Genomic DNA, 21,102 nt, shown 5'->3' with positions numbered 1-21,102 from the left:
TATAATTGGTTGCATTACTTTAAGACAGTATCTAGTATTCCCTGAAGTATCTCTCTTAGAATTAGAACAAAGGCACTCAAAAAGTTTCAACCTGTGATTAGTCTATTATGCTTCACTGAGTATAGTAAGAAAATAATTCTCCTCTCTTTTTATCCCTGCCCTTCCCTCCTTCCCTCTCTCCCTCCCTCCCTCCCTCCCTCCCTCCATTTTTGGCTTCTTGGATTAGAGAAGATGTTAATAAGAAGCTCTGACCAAAAGGAACATTTTTCAATAAAGATATTATTATACCAGAGTTAAAGGTGAGGAAACTGAGAATCAGTAAAGTGACTTTCCACATGCTCTCAAGTAAGGAGTGGAATTAGGCCAGCAACTCTTCTGACTTCCCATTTCGATTCATAATATCTTACTAGAAGATAATTCCCAAAAGTTAGTAAAAAACTATAAAACCCACAATACTATTGTCATAATAGTATGGCTCTACTTAATAACTTCTTTAGAGATTTATGTCCCCAGACTGGGAAGCAGTCTTATATGTGAGCTACTTTTCCTAGTTTGAGGAACATCAATCTATTTCAAAAATTTAAACTCCTTTTCTCTATGTATTTTCTGCATTTAAAAACTCTTGAAAATCTTTTAAAGCTTATAAATTTCCTTCTAACAAAAATGTATATACACTCATGTAGACAAAATTTTGCATACCATTTTAAAGGTCCATTTTTAAAAAAATAATTGAAGAGACAAAGGGATCTGCCTAAAGGAACATATATAATAGCTTTTTAGTATTACATGTAAGATTTTTTTCTCTCTAAAACAGATTTGTTAGATGCAAAAGTTTAAAATCTTCACCTAAATGGTATGAAATAATATGTATAAGATTAAGTTTACCTTAACCCTCAATTTTAGTACTTTTTCAATCTTGTAAACTCTTAAAGAAAATATGGGTACACAAAACACTTAAAATTCTAATTACACCGTATAAATGAAAACAGTTAAAATCTCACAATTTTCTCTGGAATTTATACAGAATGATATGATATGTAAGGCTTTGAGAAGAACATTGTAAGAACTTGAGACCTCATAATCCTGATCCAAACAAAAACAGACATACCACAGAATTTAATTTTTAAAGGTAAAAAGGGAATTCACTTTTTATGAAAGAGAAGATGTTTCACCATCCCTGCCAAGATTTTGGGTAATTGTGCAGCAATAACTTCAGACATCATTTCTGGAAATTCAACGCTCAGTGCCCGGGACTGGATAAACGTATTCAAGCAGTACAGATGAAGTTGTTTAACAAGCTGTTGGTTTAACAAATGGAAAAAAAAATGTAAGAAAAGTAAAAAATTCATATACTATTCAAGCATGGCAACTTATTTTTCTAACAATATAAATACTCGCCAAGATGTTTTCTTCTTACCAAAATGAAAATAACTAGCTCCACTTTCTAGAATATATAAAATATCACACACTGTGTAATGTTATAATAGTAAAATAGAATTTTAAAAAATGAAAGTAGGTGGAAGGAAAAATGTCGGCCGAATAGGCAGATGTGTCCTGTGCCTTGTCCTGGAGTGGATAGAAAGAGCAACTAAATTGACCACAAGACCTCAAAAAGCCAAAGAAATCCTGAGAAAGAAGAACAAAGCAGAAGACTTACACTTCTTGATTTCAAGCTATACAATAAAGTTATAGTGATAAAAACAGACCAATAAACCAGAGGAACAAAATTAAGATCCCAGAAATAAACCAGAGTATATATAATCAACTAAGTTTTTTAAAATCCTCACCTGAGGATATGTTTATTAATTTTAAAGAAAATGGAAGAGAGGAAGGGAGGAAGGGAGGAAGGGAGAGAGGAGAGAGAGAGAAACATTGACGTCAGAGAGAAACATTGATTAATTGTTTCTCATATGCCCTGACCAGGTATGGAACCCACAACCTAGATATGTGCCCTGACTGGGGACTAAACCTACAACCTTTTTTTTTTGTATGTATAATGCTCCAATCTATTGAGCCATCTGGCTGGGGCTCAACTAACATTTGACAAGGGAGCCAATAATACTTAATGAAGCTTGACTCCTCTTACACCCCTCACAGAAATTAACTTGAAATTAATTAAAGATTTAAATGTAGGACCGCTCAACTGACATAGCTCAGTGGTTGAACATCAACTTATGAACCAGGAGGTAATGGTTTGATTCCCAGTCAGGCACATGACTGGGTTTGGGGTTCAATCCCCAGTAGGGGGCGTGCAGGAGGTAGCTGATCATTGATGCTTCTCTCTTTCTCCCTCTCCCTTCTTCTCTAACAACAATAAAAATATATTTAAAAAATAAATAAATGTAGGAACTGAAAGCATTAAATGCCTACTAGAAAATAGAGGAAAAAGCTCCTTGACATGAGTCTTGGTAATGATTCTTTGGAAATCACACCTAAAACACAAGCAACAACAACAACAACAACAAAGCAGGACTACATCAGACTAAAAAGCCTCTGCACAGCAAAAGAAACTATCAACAAAGTGAAAACACAACCAAAGGTATGGGAAAAAATATTTACAAACCATGTAACTGGTAAGAGGTTATTATCTGAAATATATAAAGAACTCCTATAACTCAGTAGCAAAAAATACCCCAACAAACAAACAAACAAAAAAACCCAACCCAAATTACCCAATTAAAAAATGGGCAAAAGCCGAAACCGGTTTGGCCCAGTGGATAGAGCATCGGCCTGCGGACTGAAAGGTCCCAGGTTCGATTCCGGTCAAGGGCATGTACCTTGGTTGCGGGCATATCCCCAGTAGGAGATGTGCAGGAGGCAGCTGGTCTATGTTTCTCTCTCATCGATGTTTCTAACTCTCTATCTCTCTCCCTTCCTCTCTGTGAAAAATCAATAAAATATATTTTAAAAAAAAATGGGCAAAAGACCTGAATAGACATTTTTACAAAGAAGATATATACAAGTGGCCAACAGGTACATGAAAAGATATCATTAGGGAAATGCAAATGAGAACCACAATGAGATATCACCTTATGCCTGTTGGAAAGGTCCTGAGTAAAAAGACAAATGATGACAAGTGCTGGCATGGAGGTACAGAAGAAAGAACTCTTGCACACTGTTGGTGGAATTGTAAATTGGTACAGCCTCTATGGAAAACAGTATGGAGGTTCCTCAAAAAATTAGAAGTAGAACTACCATGTGATCCAGCAATTCCACTTCTGGGAATATATCCAAAGGAAACAAAAACTCTAGCTAAAAAAGACATCTGCACCCTCATATTCATAGTAGCATTATTTATAATACACAAGGGAAATAACCTACGTGTTCATCAATGGATGAATGGATAAAGAAGATGGCATGTGTATATAAAATATATACCCAATGAAATATTATTCAGCCATAAAAAATTAAGAAATCTACCATTTGCAACAATGTGGATGGACCATAAAGGCATTATGCCAATTGATATACGTAAACAAAGACTGTATGATCTCACTAACTAGTATATGTGGAATCTAATAATAATAAAAAAAGAACCTACCAAACTCACAGAGTTTGCCATCTACACCTCATTTGAACTTCCTCTCTCTGAACCTCTACTGTATGTGGTGTCTCTGACTTTCTCATGCATGAGGGGTTCCCATATGTATATATGTTATTAAATCGGGTTATTGTCTCTTGTTAACTTGTCTCATGTACATTTAATTATTAGACCAGCCAAAAGAATCTTGAAGGGTAGAGGAACATTTTTTTTCCCCCTCAATTGTTATTAACTTATAATTCCATCAAAAATGCTATGAGAGTGTTATTTTCCACATCCATACTTTTTCTTTTCCTGTAAATTTTGTCCAACTGAAGGCCAAAATATTTTAGAACATATTCAGGAAAATGTATCACAATTCCTATCAACTATTAGATTACCCTCAAATTATAAAAATACTAGTAAGAGGATATTTAGGTGATCTATACCAAAAATAAACAAAGCAAAATATAAATTCTGAGCAATATGATGCAAATACTGTTTTAAAATATAAGTACAACTACAAAGTTAAGGAAACCATATGACGTAAAATTTAGATTTAATATTTAAAAAGTTATAGAAATTCAGAAAATATTCATTGATATTCTAGAAAATGAAATACTTACATCATGCAAGTTATCAAGAAACTTTGTAAGTTGGTAGAAACGTTGTGAACTAGAGACAACACCTTTTTGCCTCAACCCAATTGCCTTGATGAGCTCTCTAATGTAGCTTGCTCTCATTTCATCAAACTGGTTTTGACTTCTTAGCCCTTCCAGAGGAACTGTAGAAAGACAATCACAAGTGTCAGTTATGCTTAAAATGATGACACAAGTGGTTTATAAAACAAATTTTTGGGCTGCGTGATGATTTTTTTGATATGTAACTCTATACACAACATATTAAATAAGAAATAGTGTTACCGATACTTTTAGGACATATAAATTTCTGGTTCTCTGGAAGAATATAAGAACAAGCAGGCAATATAAACATTTCAGCTTACCTATATTAGAGCTGCGTCAATTGTATTTAAATTAGAATTTGCTTAAAAGAGCACCTGACAGTATTCTACAGCTTTGTCTCAAATACTTGGTTTGATTAAGTGTGCAACAGCATGTAGTCTTTTTCTTTCTTTCCTTTTAACAAATGCTTGGATTTCTCTGTGAAGTCTTGTGTTCTCTGGATGAAGAAGGAGTGCTGTAATAAATCTAACAGAAGAACCTGACAGGGTGATCTGATCATAAATCCCTAACTGGGCAGGTCATAGTGAGTAGTCATGTCCAAGTCTATGACTTCCTTATTGAGAGGGTTTTAAGCTAGCCCTGTCCATTGTTCTTGTGCAACAACCTTAACACACCTTGGAAATGCCAGAATTAATCCTCTTTTGCAGACCCTCAAGAGAGCACATAATCGTAACTGTCCTGTAGTCCAATCTCTGCCTTGCTTTCTCCCACCTTCAGGCAATCTTCCTTCCCTTTCCTCCTTAATTCAAAAGAAACTGCAAACTGTCATTCTCTGGAGCATTTAAGATTTGCTTCCTGGCAACTGTCATTAGTTTGGCTCACATAAACTCTTGTACAATTGTCTATAGATATGGATGTTTCTTATGTCGATATCATATAAATCTCAAGTATCTCTCATTAAGATTATTCCTGGACAATTTATCTTTTTTGTTGTCATTTTAACATTACCTCATTAAAGTTTCTAACTCTTTCCTGTTTATATGGGAGAAAACCATTGCTATTTGAATATTTCCCTTATATCCCTTCACTTGATTATATTGTTTTTATATTTTTAAATGTATATTTTAATTCTAATTTTGGGGTGATTAGCTTTTGTTTTCTTGGTATACAACACTATATTCAAATAATACCTTCATTTTCCTCTTTTCAGTATGGTCATGTACCACATAATGAGGTTTCTGTCAACAACAGAGGGCATATACAATGGTGGTCCCATAAGATTATGATAGAGCTGGGAAATTCCTATTGCCTACTGATGTTGTAATGCAATATATTATACAAATACTTACCATTGTGTTACAATTACTTGTAGTATTTAGCACAGTAACATGCTGTACAGTTTTTTAGCTTAGGAGATATAGGGGAAGAATCTGTCACCCCAAATATGTCTATTTGGTATAAGGATTATTTTAGGCTGGTTAATTAATTAATTAATTAATTTTTTAAATATATTTTTATTGATCTTTTACAGAGAGGAAGGGAGAGGGATAGAGAATTAGAAACATGGATGAGAGAGAAACATCAACCAGCTGCCTCCTGCACACCTCCCACTGGGGATGTGCCTGCAACCAAGGTACATGCCCTTGACCAGAATCGAACCTGGGACCCCTCAGTCCGCAGGCCGATGCTCTATCCACCGAGCCAAACCGGTTTTGGCTAGGCTGGTTAATTTAAAAAACAGCAGACATGGGAGAAACTCTGAAAGCCCAGTAGAAGTTACTCTTTATAAAAGGTATTTACAATTCTAAGGGACATCTCCAAAGGGTGTCTTCTGCTCTGTATCAGGAAGTGGGGGATGACTTTATCTCTAGAAACTCTTATCAATGCAGAAGACAGTGACTTAAATCTTTACCTTGTTGACTCTACTTTTCTTGTTAACCTCCAATAACTGCCTCCCTTCCACCATAAGCTTCTTTTGTCTGCAGCTGAAGATGGAATTTAAGGTGTGGCTTCAGCTATTTGGCAAATTACTAAATTTTCCTAGGTCTCTTCCATGTATTCAGGAGGTATACATGTTATTGCACTTCTGTTTTTCTCCTGTCATTTATTACAGGGATGTCTCAGCCAAGAACCAAGCTGAATAGAGGAGAAATTATTTGTACTCCCCTACAGTAGGCTAGATCCCATATAGCCTACGTGTGCAGTTTGGGTAAATGCACTCTATTTTTCACACATGATGAAATCACCCACTGTCTTTATAAGTAATGCATGACTGTAGTTGTAGCTCTTATTTCTGCTTCATGATTCAGTGCATTGTTCAGAACTTCCAGAATAGTAAATATAATAGTGGTGACAAATGCTCCTATTTTGTTGCTGACTTGAATGGAAATGGCTCTTATTATATGTTAACTAGTAATTTAGATATTTACCTCTGAAATCTTCAATTCATATATCTAGATTCTAGGCACAACTTCCTGTTCTTATGGCTAAGTCTCTTATTTCCATTGTCAATTTACCTATAACTTTTTGCTTAAATCTATAGGTCCTGTTGCCACTTGTCTAAGATGCCCTGGTTGATTTCTTCTTTTGTATTTTACTATTTGCTCTTGCTAGATCTTTAACAATTTGGGTGTCAGATCTCCTTCTTGATTCTGATTTCCCACAAATTTTAGTATTTTGCCCTACTTTTAAGACATTTTTCAACTTTGTCTTCCAAATGCTTCTACTGACTTTTAAATTCTTCACATACGTATCAATAATTTTAGTTTTCAAGGGCTCTTTCCTTTTTGTATTATTCTTTTTTCATAGTATCCAGTTCTTAATTTCATGGGGTATAATATGTTCTCTTATCTTTCTAAGGAGGGGTTAACTTTTATTTTTCTGAAGTTTTTGTCTCCATGGTCTGTTTCCTTCAAGTTCTTTTTTTTTCTGTTTTGTCTTTGTCTTTGATGTCAAAAGTATTTCTCATTGTTTATTTATATTCAAGAGTAGAAAACTAAAGAGCTGATTGATAGTTATATTTGAATGGGTAGTGCTCACTGACTGTGAGCTTTATTGCAGGGAAATCTAGCTGAGCTGTTTCAAAGAGAAATCCCTGCTATTATTTAGTTATTTTTCTTTAGTTATGGCTAAAAGATTCTGCAGAGAAGAAATTTTTATTTTCCATATCTGGAGGATATAAATTTGGAAGGCAAGGTTCTGGGAGACAGGTGGGAGAAGTATGCTGCCTCAATATTTGGCAAATAATCTTAATCTGTTTTCAACATGGAAACTCTCACCCTCAACCGTACCTGTGGTTCACCAATACAGCTTTCTTCTGTTATATCCTCTTCAGGGAATAATTTACAATCTCTGTCTCAGTTGGTGAGAAACAATTGGCATGGTTGGGTGATATTTGGAAACTGACTTTCAACAGAACTCCATTTTTAACTCTACCTTCACTCGCCTTTCAAAAACTCATAAATGTCACCAATTGAACAACATGCCCGAGGTTCAGTGATACAAATAAAGGTGCTTCTTGAATTTTCTTACTTCTGGCTTAGGTATGCTAAATTGGTTGTGCTTGCTAACTTACAACATTTTATTGCTATTGATTCCTCTCTCATTCTCTTTTCATTTTTATTTTTAAAGATCCCATTGCTAATATTTTAGTGTAGTTTTAGAGGTACCAATGGACAAATGTATGTGTTCAACCTGCCATATTTTCCTGAAGATTCATATTTTAGTTTATAACGGAAAATGGGAGACTTAAATTCTTATGCATCCAATCATCAAACATTCCTTTTGCCAACTTATTGCATTTTTAAAAAGGTTTTTTAAAATTGATTTTTAGAAAGAGAGGAAGGCAGAGGGAGAGAGAGAAACAGTGTTTGGCTGCCTGCTGCACACACATACCCGCCTCCTAAGGATAGAGCTGGCAATCCAGGCATGTGCCCTGACCAGGAATCAAACCAACAACCTTTCAGTGCAATGCCCAACAAACTGAGCCACACCATCCAGGGATCACTGCATTTATTTTTAAAAGATATTCCTTATTTAAGATTTCAAAATTATCTATATTAGTTTTAGTTTGTTTTTAACAACATAAGTGTTCACATTTAAGTTAATTATCTGGTATTATCTTAGAACATAATTTCAGATAAATATCCAAACCAAGTTTTTCCAAAATATACAGTATTTTTCAAACAATGTTTATTCCATACTCATTGATTTGTGATGTTCATATTATCGTATATTAAGTTCTAATATATACTAGTCAGACTTGAATAACAACTCAACATATCTATTCTTTTCTCACACTGTATTAATTATTGTAGCTTTCTAAATTCCCTCCCCTGGCTCCAAATTTTCGTAATGCATACTTATTTATTCCCTTCCTTTCCATGGCTCTAGTGACTGTGGGAGTATGTGTCAAGATACAGCCTCCATTTGCTTGGGCACCAGGTGATAATAATGAGCAGAGCCCTCTTGTTGATTTGCATTAAACATGTAGTGGGAAGAATAAATACTCAGAATTTTGTTGTTGTTGTTAAGCTACTGAGATTTTGGGATTTTTTTGGTCATAATGGAGTCTATCCATAAATACATAATTATGTTAATAATAAATAATTTGGGAGATAATATAAGACCATCTATGGCAGAACTGATTCATTCTGTCGAGAAGGGCAGAAGTTAACTGCTGTAATATTAAATTTATGCCATCTGACTCTTTCGGCCAGTCTCATATCAATGCCCTTAGTCCACTTTATGCACTTCATCACATTAGGCTTGAAGGTCTTTGCTCCAGTGGGTTTTCCAGGGGGAAAATAGGCTATAAATCCTTAGATCCTGAATCAGGCCCTGACTTTTCTAAGGGTTTAGCTTTTCTGCCTTTACTCTTGATAGGTTACTCCTATTTGAGATGTGTGCACTAGAAAGAAGTTCCTGCAAAGATACTGCGGAGAAGACCTTTGGCTCACCTTCTACCTAAGACCTTAGCTTTCTGTTGTTCTCTTTCAGATCACTATGAATGAAGGCTCGATTCAAACACTCAAGTTGAGCTTACATGTGCATGGAAAGAGCACAGAAAAGGGTAAAAGGTAAAAGCGGTTTAAAAAATTTTTTCATCCAAACCCTTGAGGATCCACTGAGACAGAGGTACACTGTTGTGTACAAAAAAAAAAAAAAAGAGAAAGAATTAAATAAAATGCCCCTACTTTCTGGTGACTAAAGCTATGCTTCCTAATATACCATTTTCTTTTTCTTCTGAGTATAGAGCTCAGGTGCATTTCCCAGCCTCTCCTGCAGTTAAGGTGGGCCATGGGAAGTGGGTGGAAATGACATATGGTACGTCCAGGTTTCCCCTCCAAACCTTTCTCACTCCGTGTTCATTTTCTAGTCAGACCTGGTGGCATACTCCAAGCTGCTAGGAGATGGTGGTGTCCCTTGTAGGAAAGGAGCCTGGGTTTTCTTGCTAACCTACTGGACTATGGTTGTGAGCGATAAACTGCTATTGTATTATGCTGCTGCTCTTTGTAGTTATTTATTACAACAGCCTATCCTAACATAAAGAATGATTCCAAACAAAATTATGTAGTTTATATAGTAAATCCTTGGTGGGGTGGGTAGAGAGAAGCATAGTTTGTGACTATGCAATATTAATTAGTTTATAATAACTTAAATGTGTGAACATAAAAAAATCATTTAAGCCCTAACTGGTTTGGCTCAGTGGATAGAACATCAGCATGTGGATTGAAAGGTCCCAGGTTCGATTCCAGTCAAGGGCATGTACCTTGGTTGCAGGCACATCCCCAGTAGGAGGTGTGCAGGAGGCAGCTGATCGATGTTTCTCTCTCATGGATGTTTCTAACTCTCTATCCCTCTCTCTTTCTCTCTGTAAAAAATCAATAAAATATATTTTTTAAAAAACCATTTAATGTTTTATAAAAAAATGGAATTGGTTGAACTGATAGGTTATTTTAGTATTATGTGTTAAGTAAAACCTGAGAAATAGGATGAAACTTAATTAATGTCTATAACAGTAGAATGGGTGTTTCTCCTTTGCAGTTACAATAGAAGATTCATAACTCCTGTATAATCATATGATCATATAGTTGTTTGAAACTTTCCTAATGAATAAAAAAATAAAAAAGTAAGTATTTTATATTACGTTACTTATACTCACTTGTATTAAGAAGTAGCAATACTTTCATACAGAGGAACTCTTCATGGCTAAGTTGAAGCTTCACAAGCTCCTGTGGAATCTGCCACATGGTAAGGCATAATGAATAGAATGATAATTCCTTCATCCGCTGTCTTCCATCATACACAACACCCAGAAGAAAAAGTAACAGGGAAAAAAATTCACACATGTATATTAGCCAGTTTATGTAATTTATTACAGAATATGAGATTTAGTAATTACCTTATTTATTATTAAAAATGACTTTTCATAAAGAAGCAGTAATATTTGGAATTTTAAATGTCAAAATTTTTTCACAATGCTGAATTTTTGAGGTTAAAAAATTTTAAAGTTAGAAAATCATATTAAATACCCATTGACCAAGGTTAACATTTCTTTTTTTTATCATCACACCAAGAAGTTGTAGGAGTTGAAAATGTGGAACTAAGGAATGCTCAGGAAATAATTTATTTACTGATGGACTCTTTCTGTGAAAAAAATATATGAATTTTTGTGTGCAATCCAATAGGAGAATGGATTTTCATCACAGAAAGTAGAGTATAGAATAGTTCAGTGGTGCAATTCAGAGCATTCAGTATGCACTAGTTACACTGTAAACTATTCTAGGAGAAATGTATGGTGATACAGAAAAAAGAACATCAGGAAGAATTAAATAATTGACAAAGTCAAACACAAATTCTGAAGGTTGAGGACATTTTTAAAAACTATTTTCTCAACCATGTACTGTTTTATAATATTCACATTAATCACATGATGCTAACAAGAATAATGAAGACTAGATTTCGACTCAGAAGAGTGAAGATTAATTGAGATTGTCACTCAGATCCTTAGGTATGTTATGCAATTCTTCTGAGCCTCAGTTTCCTGAGCTGTAAAATAAAGGATATTAATTCCTTATCAATTTCAAAGGATAGTAGGACATAAAATGGATTACAATATACAAAAGTTAACTATAAACTGTCAAGATTTATATAAGTTATGTTATATAGTACTGAGTCAACATTCACCATTAAAATAGTATAAATATTTCCATGAAAAGATTCTGATTTAAAGATTATATGTAGAACATTAATTACTGAAATTTAAATATAATCAAGTAAATTAAAATATTTATCTTTCAATTTTAAAAATAAATCCTCAGTGTTGTTTTTCCTCTAATGAGAGATGTCTTTACCTTTTGAAGGTAAATCAATATTTTCAAGCAAATTATTTATAATTTACTTCATTATCTTCATTAGCACCAAAGAAATTTTAATTTGTTAAATAAATATTTAATTTTGTCTTTAAGTATATTTCTTGATACATTCCTGAAGTTTAAAAAAATTGCATTTCAAACAATTGCTATACATTGAAACAAAAGGAAAACTCTCCATATATCAAATTAACTGATAAGATGGTATAATTATATTAATATTGTCAAGCTATAATTGATTTGAGATAATATCAATCGATATGAGGTAATTCTGAGAAATCTTTCAAGAAAACTACTACTTAGCACACTAAATGTATGATTATCTGTTGAAATGTAATTTTCAAGATTATCCTACATACATACTTATGCTAATAAGAACTACAAAAGTCAAGTTACTACTTACTCATTTATTATTAGATCAGGTGCAAAATACAGCATCTTCCCACTGACATGTTTATAGGATCTCCACCCTAGTCCAAACACCATTAAGCTCATCCAAGAATACTGAATGAGAGTTATCTGGTCATCAATATGTAAGTTTCTAAAACCTACAAAACAAATGAAAGAATAAAATGATCACAAAATCACTTATGCTAAAAATGTTAAAAATAAATAGAAATTTTAAAATAAATGTGAGTAGAATAATATAATATTTTCAATTTTAATACATTGTACATTAAAAATCAGCAATTTTGGAAAGCGTTAAAAATAGTCACTGTGATTTAGCATTCTGGGAATTAACTAACTGAATCAACTGTCCACCACTCACTCATGTAACACTCACTTATTGAGAACTATTTATGTATTGGTCATTAAAATGCTAGGGTTACAACGGTGGGTAATGCAAAACCCTTGCCCCTACAGGAATCTCATAAGTCAATAGGAGAAACAAGCTCACAGTGCAATGATAGAAAAGGTTAAGGGAGTACACCAGGCAATAGGAAGATCAGGAAAAAGAGATAATTTCCAGGCAGAATATAATCAGTTTGTTGAGGAACCTCAATTCTTTAAGACATAACCATAAACTGGTAGGAGTAGAGAGAGCAGAATGCATCAAAGAAATATTTAAAAAGTAAAAATCAAAGAAATTTGGCAAATGATTGTGTAGGTAAGAGGAGAAAGTTGCAAATAGATTTTCCAGTATTTTACTTGAATAATGGATGATGGTAACAACATTAATGTGATAAAATAAAGAAGGAGAAATAAGCTAGAGAATAAATAGTAAGTCTGGATATATTTGAGGGAACTCTGAAATATCCAGATAGTAGTTGGATATGTAAATTAGAATAACGGAGAAATGTTGAGCTAGAAATATAAATTTAGAAATTATTTGTATTTGAATGTAGCTAAAACAATGAGAGTGGAAGAAATCTTTTATTATAGGTATTGAGGAAAACTAGTGTCTTAGAACATCAATCACTTTCCACCAAGCTATTTAATAACATCATATATTCCCCCTTAGAATCCATTGAAGTACACCTACAAGTGACCAATTTAAAAAACAAAACCAAAGCAAGCTTAATTTCTTAAATCTCAAGGGAGAAAGACATTTATTTCCTGATTCTGTTAATCATCTCAAGGTCAGTAGCAGAAAAGGTTATCTTCTCTCTATACACTTCACATAGTCCCATCTTCATGTGAATGGTAGAAATGTATACATTTCTTATATATGTTATATACCAACAAATATGTATTTGTCAAGTATATGTGTCCAAAATATATTTCATATATGTTATCAGAGATATATATAACAGATTATTATTTCACATATATGGAAAATGGCAGACTCATAGCAAATTAGGTTCAATTAATCAGATGTATTAAAGATTAACATTTTTCACTATCTTCCCTGATACATTTTTATTACCTATACCTTTCTTAATGTTATAACTTTCTATAGAGAGCATTATATAAAATTAAATATTTGACTTACTATGCTATATATTGTTTATCCTAGGGCTTATGTTAATTTCTGAGCAATTTTTAAAATATGATAAAATTACATAAGTTATTTCATTTGTTCTTTAAAAAACAGATTTGACTTATACTTACATATTTGCATTTATTTTACCCTTTTTTACAATCTGTTTTGCATTCTGGAATTATTAAGGACTAGAAATTATGAAACACTGTTATTATATTATAATATAAAAGACAAATTTTGCTGAAATAACTTAACTTATGAAACTACCAATATTTATAGCAGAAAGTATACTCTTTCCATTTAACAGAATGAAATCCAACTCAGAAAATAGCTTTATTTATTCAGTCTTTTAGGGAGCTTATCTGTGATAAATGTACAAAGTTAAATTGACTTGAACATGCCTGGTCCAGAAGTGCAATTTTTCTCCAATTAACTGTAATATCATTCATTACTTCATACTGAAACAAAGATGGGAACACTGAGATCAAATTCCCATTGATGATAACAATCAGGGAAACTTAGTACATTTGAGATGCTGATCAAAATGGAAACCTTCACATTGAGAGTGATGGATGGCCCCTAATTGTGTTTAACAAGAAAAATACCCTCTCTTTTTATGTGACTTGACCTGATAATTTTGACAAAAGCCCTGTTACAAACTGTGCAATCCTTACTGCTTAAAAAAATTAAGAGTACAGTAAAGACATGGCCTGTATGACTTTCTAGGTTCTCCTATCTTCCAGAGTTCTCATAAAATATATAGGTTTGCTTCTGTAGAAATTGCCATGTATTAAAACATTAAATCTACAACAAAGGCAGAGCATTAAATACCTCAGTAGCTTCTGACACAAAGTATGAACTTTGAGGAGCATAATAAAGCATTAGCACAATAAGTACAATCCTAATATATACTTGATGACTTATTAAAATAAGAACAAAGACTTGATGTTTACTAGTAGTTGTCTAAGGCGGCATAGTTCTTTTCATATCAAAGCCATAATTTAAATTTCTATCATTTACCTATTTGGGATGAAGCATTATGTTTGAAACTAGGCATAAAGATTGGAAAGATGCTGTTTCTGTCTTTAACACTGGCGAGACAGACAGAAAAGAGGAACATAATTATAACTCGGAGTAATAGTGGTGTGATTGACAAAGGCAAGGGTGATGCAGGAGAGCAAGAGGGCCTTGATTGAGTCTGGGAAGGCTCAGGGAAATTCTAGGGAAAATAACAGGTGATTAGAATCCTGAAGGCAAATTAGGGACCAGCCAGTGGAAGATGTAGAAGAGAAGGGCCTCCAGCTAGGGAGAAAAATATGGGCAAAAGAAAGCAGGAAACTGAGCAAAGAGCATGTGGGAATTGAATCTGAGAGCTGTTTGAAGAGGAAGAGTGGGAGGTAACATTGCAAATGCAGGAGCCAGATCACAGAAGGGCCTTGGATGATAAGTTGAAGAATTTTGGACTTTGTTCTGAAAAAGAAAGGGAATAACATAATTCATTATAATTGTTTTAGAAAGATGATTTTGGAGGCAGAATAGAGGGTTATTTGGGGAAAGTGTGAAACTGTTATAATAGGCTGTGTAGGAGGAAGGGAAGGTACAGCAGAAATCTAGGAAAAAATTATGAGGACCTACAATAAGTCAGGACAGTAGCAGTGGAGCATGTATAATGAATCATATCCTATCTAATAAAGAGGGACTATGCTAATTGACCCTCATACTGTTGCAAAGATGGCGGCACCCACAGCCAATAAAGAGAGAATATGCTAACTGACTGCCACACCCTCAATGATGGTGGTGCCCACAGCCACAAGATGGCAGTGCCCAGTCCCCTCAGCCCCACTGGGGCAGCAGGCATGCAGCATGGCCGGGCCACCTTGCCACGCACCTGCCTTCCGAGTCCCCCAGTCCCCTCAGCCCCCCAGCTGCCCAGGGCTGCCCAAGGCTCAGGTAACCAGGTCCGGCCGAGGCTTGCGCTGCCGGCAGTGGCAGTAGCAGAGGTGTGATGGGGCGTCGCCTTCCCCTGATCACCAGGTTGCCTCCTGCCCTTGAGGGCTCCCGGACTGTGAGAGGGGGCAGGCCTGGCTGAGGGAACCCCCTCCCGTACATGAATTTTCATGCACTGAGCCTCTAGTATTTAATAAGTACAGATAACAGAATCTGATAACTCATTGGACAGGAAGTGATGGAGAAAAGTGAGCAGAGGACTATACCCAAGAGTATATCCCAGATGCCATTCCAAAAGATAGAAAATGGTTTTAGGTTTATGGAATAGGTTTATGCTGACTTGGAAGTTCATCTAGGTGGGAATGTATAACAAGCAGTTGAAATGCATGGTCCAATAAATTCAGTAAAGGGTCTGGGTTGATACTATGTATTCAGGAGTCATCAGAATATAATGGTTGCTGAAGACAGGCTATGAATGAGTTCATTCAGACAGTATAGAGTGAGAAACTAATGCCATATTTATGGCGTGAGCAAAAGAACAAATCTACAAAGGAAATCTACAAAAGAAAATATGTACATTGAGAGAAACTTATCTACCTGGGAAGGAAGCAATGAATGCCAAGGGAAGAGTTTAAGCAAGAAATGGTTTTGTCAATGGCCTCAGAGACAAAAACAGATCCAGAGATAGAGAAGCATTGATCAGATGGTCAAACCTCAGAGTGAAGGTAGGGGAGGGTGGGAGTAAGGGGGCGAGATCAACCAAAGGATTTGTATGCATGCATATAAGCCCAACCAATGGACACAGACACCAAGGGGGTGAGGGTATGAGTGGGGGGAGGGGGGAGGCGGGCAATGGGGGGATAAGGACACATATGTAATACCTTAATCAATAAAGAAATTAAAAAAAAGAAACATGGTAATGAGTGATAGTATTTATTTGATTTGGTAAATAATTTCAGTGGAATAAGATGTTAGAAAAATCATTTTTGAGAGTATTATTAAAGCCTAACTTTACTCCTAGTAGATTAATCTCATTTCTTTCCTAACACTTTTTTTGGGGAAGTAATTTGATTTATTTATAAAGAAAAAAACCCTTCATTACACACATAGGCAACGGCTGTCACTGACTCAGAAGCTATTTTGGCATGCTTCAGAGGCAGAAAGTGACTCAGTCTTCTGCTACTGACGATTGCAAGGAGTCTGGCTGAGACCAAGAAGTATTTATTCAAAAATGTAATGTTTAAAAATGACCAAGCATTGACCTAAGTAGATTTTTTTTTCACCAAATAAAAAGAAGAATCAAGATAAAATTATAAAAAAGGAAATTTTTTCCCAAAACCTCTCTGTCACATCACCTCTGCTATAATAGATTAATATAGCAGGGGTGGGGAACCTTTTTTCTGCCAAGGGACATGAACATCATTCATGGGCCATACAAAATTACCAACTTAAAAATTAGCCTGCTATGTTTGGTCAAACATTTAATCAACTCACCCCTAATGCCTTGGCAGGGCCAGACCAAATGATTTTGAGGACCTTTATATGGCCCTTAGGCCAATGTTCCCCACCCCTGATATACAGGATTAGGAATATTTAAAGGTGAAACTGATTTGGGAATGAGTACTTATTAATTTAACTACAGGTCTGGTGCACGAAATTTGTGTATGGGGGTGGGAGGAAGGAGGATCCCTCAGCCCGCCCTGCACCCTCTCACAATCCGGGATCCTTCACAGGATCTCTGACTGCCAGTTTAGGCCTGATCCTGAAGGCCTAAACTGGCAGTCAGACATCCCTCTCGCAATTCTGGACCACTGGCTCCTAACCCGCTTGCCTGCCTGCCTGCCTGATCACCCCTCACCCCTCTGCCTGCCTGCCTGATCGTCCCTAACCACTTGCCTGCCTGATAGCCTCTAAGCACCTCTGCCTGCCTGCCTGATGCCCCTAACTGCCCACCTGCCTGCCTAATGGCACCTAACCACTCTGCCTGACTACCTAATCACCCCTAACTGCCTCTGCCTCAGCCCCCACCACAATGGCTTCATCCGGAAGGTCATTCGGCTTTCTGGTCTAATTAGTATATTACGCTTTTATTATTATAGATTTCCAAAGCCTATCCTGACTTGTAAGACTCTGCTTGATCAGCCCATAACTTATGGCTCTTAATTTATTTTCTGCTACTCTTCCCAATATAAATTTATTTTCAGTGGTGTTTTTAATATTTGAGTGATGAAACCCTTAGGAAGCCAGTACTTATTGGAGCAGTGTTTGAGAAACCATTTGCATAAATATATTTTCTCAATAAGCAGCTATTAAAAAGTTATAATATATTTTATGCTACTAATGAACCCTCATACTTGAAAAAATTGGAAACCATTCTTATGTTGGCCTAATTTATTATTCTCATATCATCAGCCACCCTATCCCCTCTATCTGGAATGCTTTCCCTTCTTATCATGAATTATCAAAGTCTCATTTCTAACTGAAGGTGCAGTTAACTGACACCTTGTCTCAAGCCTTCTCTTGTTCCTGAAGCCAAATATGTTCTTCTGTCCCATTTTCTTTATATCTGTATCTATCTCACTTTCCCTATAGTTGTTTGGGTATCTTATCTATCCCACTGGATTGAAAGTTCCTAAACAGAAAGAATATGTCTTGTTTATTTTTTAAATTTTGCAAATATTGTGTTGCTTCACCATTGAAGTTACAGCAAAAAGTCTATGTAAAAATCATTCATATATAGATGCAGTGTATCCTCACAGGTCATTTGTAAATGTGCTATCATGAGGGAAAAGCATCTTTCAAGCATCCATTAAATAATGACAAAAGAAAAATTCTGAGATGTACTAAATTAAATTACAGTGGGCCAGAGAGTGAGAGAAAGAGGAAAGAATGATAAACATATTAGTAGCTGTAGGCCAACTAACATACTACTCACATTCCTGAATTTATGTTGGAGCTTTGAATCAACTTCCAGGTGGCTATTTAAAAAAAAGTAGCCAGACACTACCTCATCCAGCTTATGCAATGAACTTTCAGGATTGTTGCAACAGCCAATCAAAAGTAGTGAATAGCCCTCCTTGACGGACTGTGCACCTATCCTAGAACTGCCCCCGCTTCACGTTTTCCCACCCTTCCCCTTATCTGTTGTCAGTGTAAAGTCTTTCAAAAACAACTTACAACTTTCTTCCTGAAAACGTAATGTATAAAAGGAGGGTGTTCTAGGAGGGTGGACCTGTCTTCTCCATCCAGCCTTGTCACTGGTGGTTTAGTCTTCATGCCCCAGGGCCCGGTCCTTTTCTAGCTAACTTTGGCTACATAAACCATTTCTTTTAGGAATGCTTTCAGCAGTGAATGGTTTTTGTTGTTGTTGTTGTTGTTCAATAATAGAAAAAAAGATATCTCTGAAATATTATGAAAGAGATGTTAGATAAACTGCAATTATTATAACAGGCCCAAGAAAATAGAAGAGCTAGACAAAAAAAAAGAAAAAAAAGAAAAAAAAAAGAGGAAGTCGACCTGGCAACAAGAATCCGTTCATGCACCTCAGATATGTGTCTTGAGGCCCTCAGGCATGCTGTCACCTTTGTTATGATGACCATTTTAAATCTGATCTTAATCTGACTTCCCAAACACATTTTCTTATTGTGAAAGAATGGCCTGAATATACAATATGTTTTCCGAGCAGTGTTTTTTTGTGTACTTCAAATAAGTAAACTGACATTCTGGTGTGTTAGGAAACTTCATTTAACAAAAGTCTTATCTTTCATAGAGCAATAACATGTGAATGAATGGAGATTCAGAGTCAAAAGGGCAGAGTAGTTAAACTCTGAACTCACCACTTCTCACAACCATACCAAAGCTACAACTAAATTATAGAACAACCATCACTAAGAATCTCCCAAAGATTAGCTTAACAGAATTCCTTAATAAGGATATAAAGAAAAAGCCACATCAAGATGGATAGGAGGGGCGGAGATGTGATCCAGACAGATCCCACACCCACGGTGTGACAATTAGTAAATGGGAGGGCTATCTTGGCTATGGAAGTCCACCTAAGGAACAAGGAGTCCAAACCCCATTCTGGGTTTTTCTATGTCAAGAAGAGGAGTTCTATAATATCTAGCTTTGAAAACCAACAGGGATTCTATCCCAAGAGAGACAAAAGGCTGCAGGAGATTGAGATGCTGCTATTAAAGGGTTCACACACTTAGTTACTCTCTCCAAGTTCCAGGGCAGGGGCAGCAGTTCAGGAAGAAATTAAATTGACTAACTTTTTTTTTTTTTTTTTTTTTTTTTTAGTATATTAGGCTTTTATTATATAGATCTTTTTCTTCCTTAAAAGTGCATTACAACATGGATGAACCTTGAAAACACTATGCTAAGTCAAAGAAGTCAGTCAAAAAAGACCATGTATTGCATGATTCCATTTGTATGAACTCTCCAGAATCTATAGAGAAAGAAAGTAGATTCATGGTTGCTTAGCAGTTGGGGACTGGTAATGACAGTTAAAGGGTATGGGGTCTCCTTTTTTAATTTTTTTTATTGATTATGTTATTACATATGTGAAATTGACTAACTTTTAAGATGAGGGCTGGAAGGGCAGAATCAAAACTCTCAGGAGAGGGAAGTGCTGGCAGGCACCATTGTTCTTTTATTGAGCTCTCTCTCACCCGCCAGGCCCTGTGAAGGCCTGTGCCAAATTTGTCACTGTCCATTAACATAACACCACTTGCCCAGCCCACACCATTAGCCCAGGTCTGTCTGGTGTCTCCCTGAGAACTGTCCTAGTCAACCTGCTTGCCCAGTCAAAGCCTCTTCCAGTGGCTCCAGACCCTCCACATGAGTGGTGCCTGGCCTAGGCTCTTGCTGCAGACACTCCTAAAGGTCTACAAACCCCACACAAAAGTCAACCAGCCTCAGAAAGCACATCAGATGCTCCCAAAGGCCCACACACCTCATATAAGCAGTTGCTGATCTCAACTTGCATTATAGTTACCAACAAGTAGCAGCCAGGCTCAGCTCACATCATAGTTTCTCTCAAGCCACTCCAAGCCTGGCACAAACACCGACCAACTGCAGATCACGTTCTAGCTCCTACCAAACAGCCCCAAACTCAGGAAAAGCAGCAGCTGATCTCGGCCCCCACAGGAGCTCAGTAAGGGACTCCAGACCTCCAGACCCTACACAACCAGCAGCTGGTTTCAGACCGCACCAGAGCCCCACCCAAGCAGCTCCACAACTGAAAACCTGAACAGCATGGATGGCACTAGAGCCCTGCTAAAGTGACTCACTCCCTGGAGTCAGCCTCCACACAATAGCTTATCCAATGTAGTCATAGCTAGTCCTCACAGACACTTGGCCTGAGGGTCAACCCCACCCACAGATGTGCCAGCAGCAGTGGAGCCCATTGTAACAGGAGAGCACATACAACACAGGAAACACACCTTGAGCATCTGGCTCAGGTGACCAGGGGCATTGTACTGCTTCTGGGACCCAGAGGACACCTTCTATGTAAAACGATGCTTTCAAGCCTGGGAAATGTAGCACACTTAATACATAGAAATAACTACACTGAACCAGCCAAAATGAGGAGACAAACATGTCCTAAATGAAAGAATAGGCCAAAGCTACACAAAAAGAACAAAACAAAATGGA

The 21,102-nt window shown here is 36.2% G+C and overlaps 1 protein-coding gene across 1 annotated transcript in view; it reads right to left on the bottom strand.

Moving 5' to 3' along the window:
* Positions 1–898: 898 nt before the first annotated feature.
* The window catches only part of PGR (progesterone receptor), an 84,120-nt gene continuing 63,916 nt past the window's right edge, over positions 899–21,102 (bottom strand). Inside the window, exons 5-8 of the mRNA XM_070425916.1 lie at positions 11,980–12,124; positions 10,367–10,497; positions 4,147–4,304; positions 899–1,298 (exon numbers count right to left, since the gene is read on the bottom strand). Coding sequence (XP_070282017.1) covers positions 1,143–1,298; positions 4,147–4,304; positions 10,367–10,497; positions 11,980–12,124 — 590 coding nt within the window. The 3' untranslated portion in view covers positions 899–1,142. The remainder of the gene's footprint in view (positions 1,299–4,146; positions 4,305–10,366; positions 10,498–11,979; positions 12,125–21,102) is intronic.

The sequence above is a fragment of the Myotis yumanensis genome, unplaced genomic scaffold (genome assembly GCF_028538775.1).
Source record: "Myotis yumanensis isolate MYYU_CA2020_CCGP unplaced genomic scaffold, mMyoYum1.0.hap1 SCAF_10, whole genome shotgun sequence".
Taxonomy (NCBI): Eukaryota; Metazoa; Chordata; class Mammalia; order Chiroptera; family Vespertilionidae; genus Myotis; species Myotis yumanensis.
Note: the sequence above shows the minus strand (reverse complement) of the source record. Positions and strands in the feature narration are given on the sequence as shown.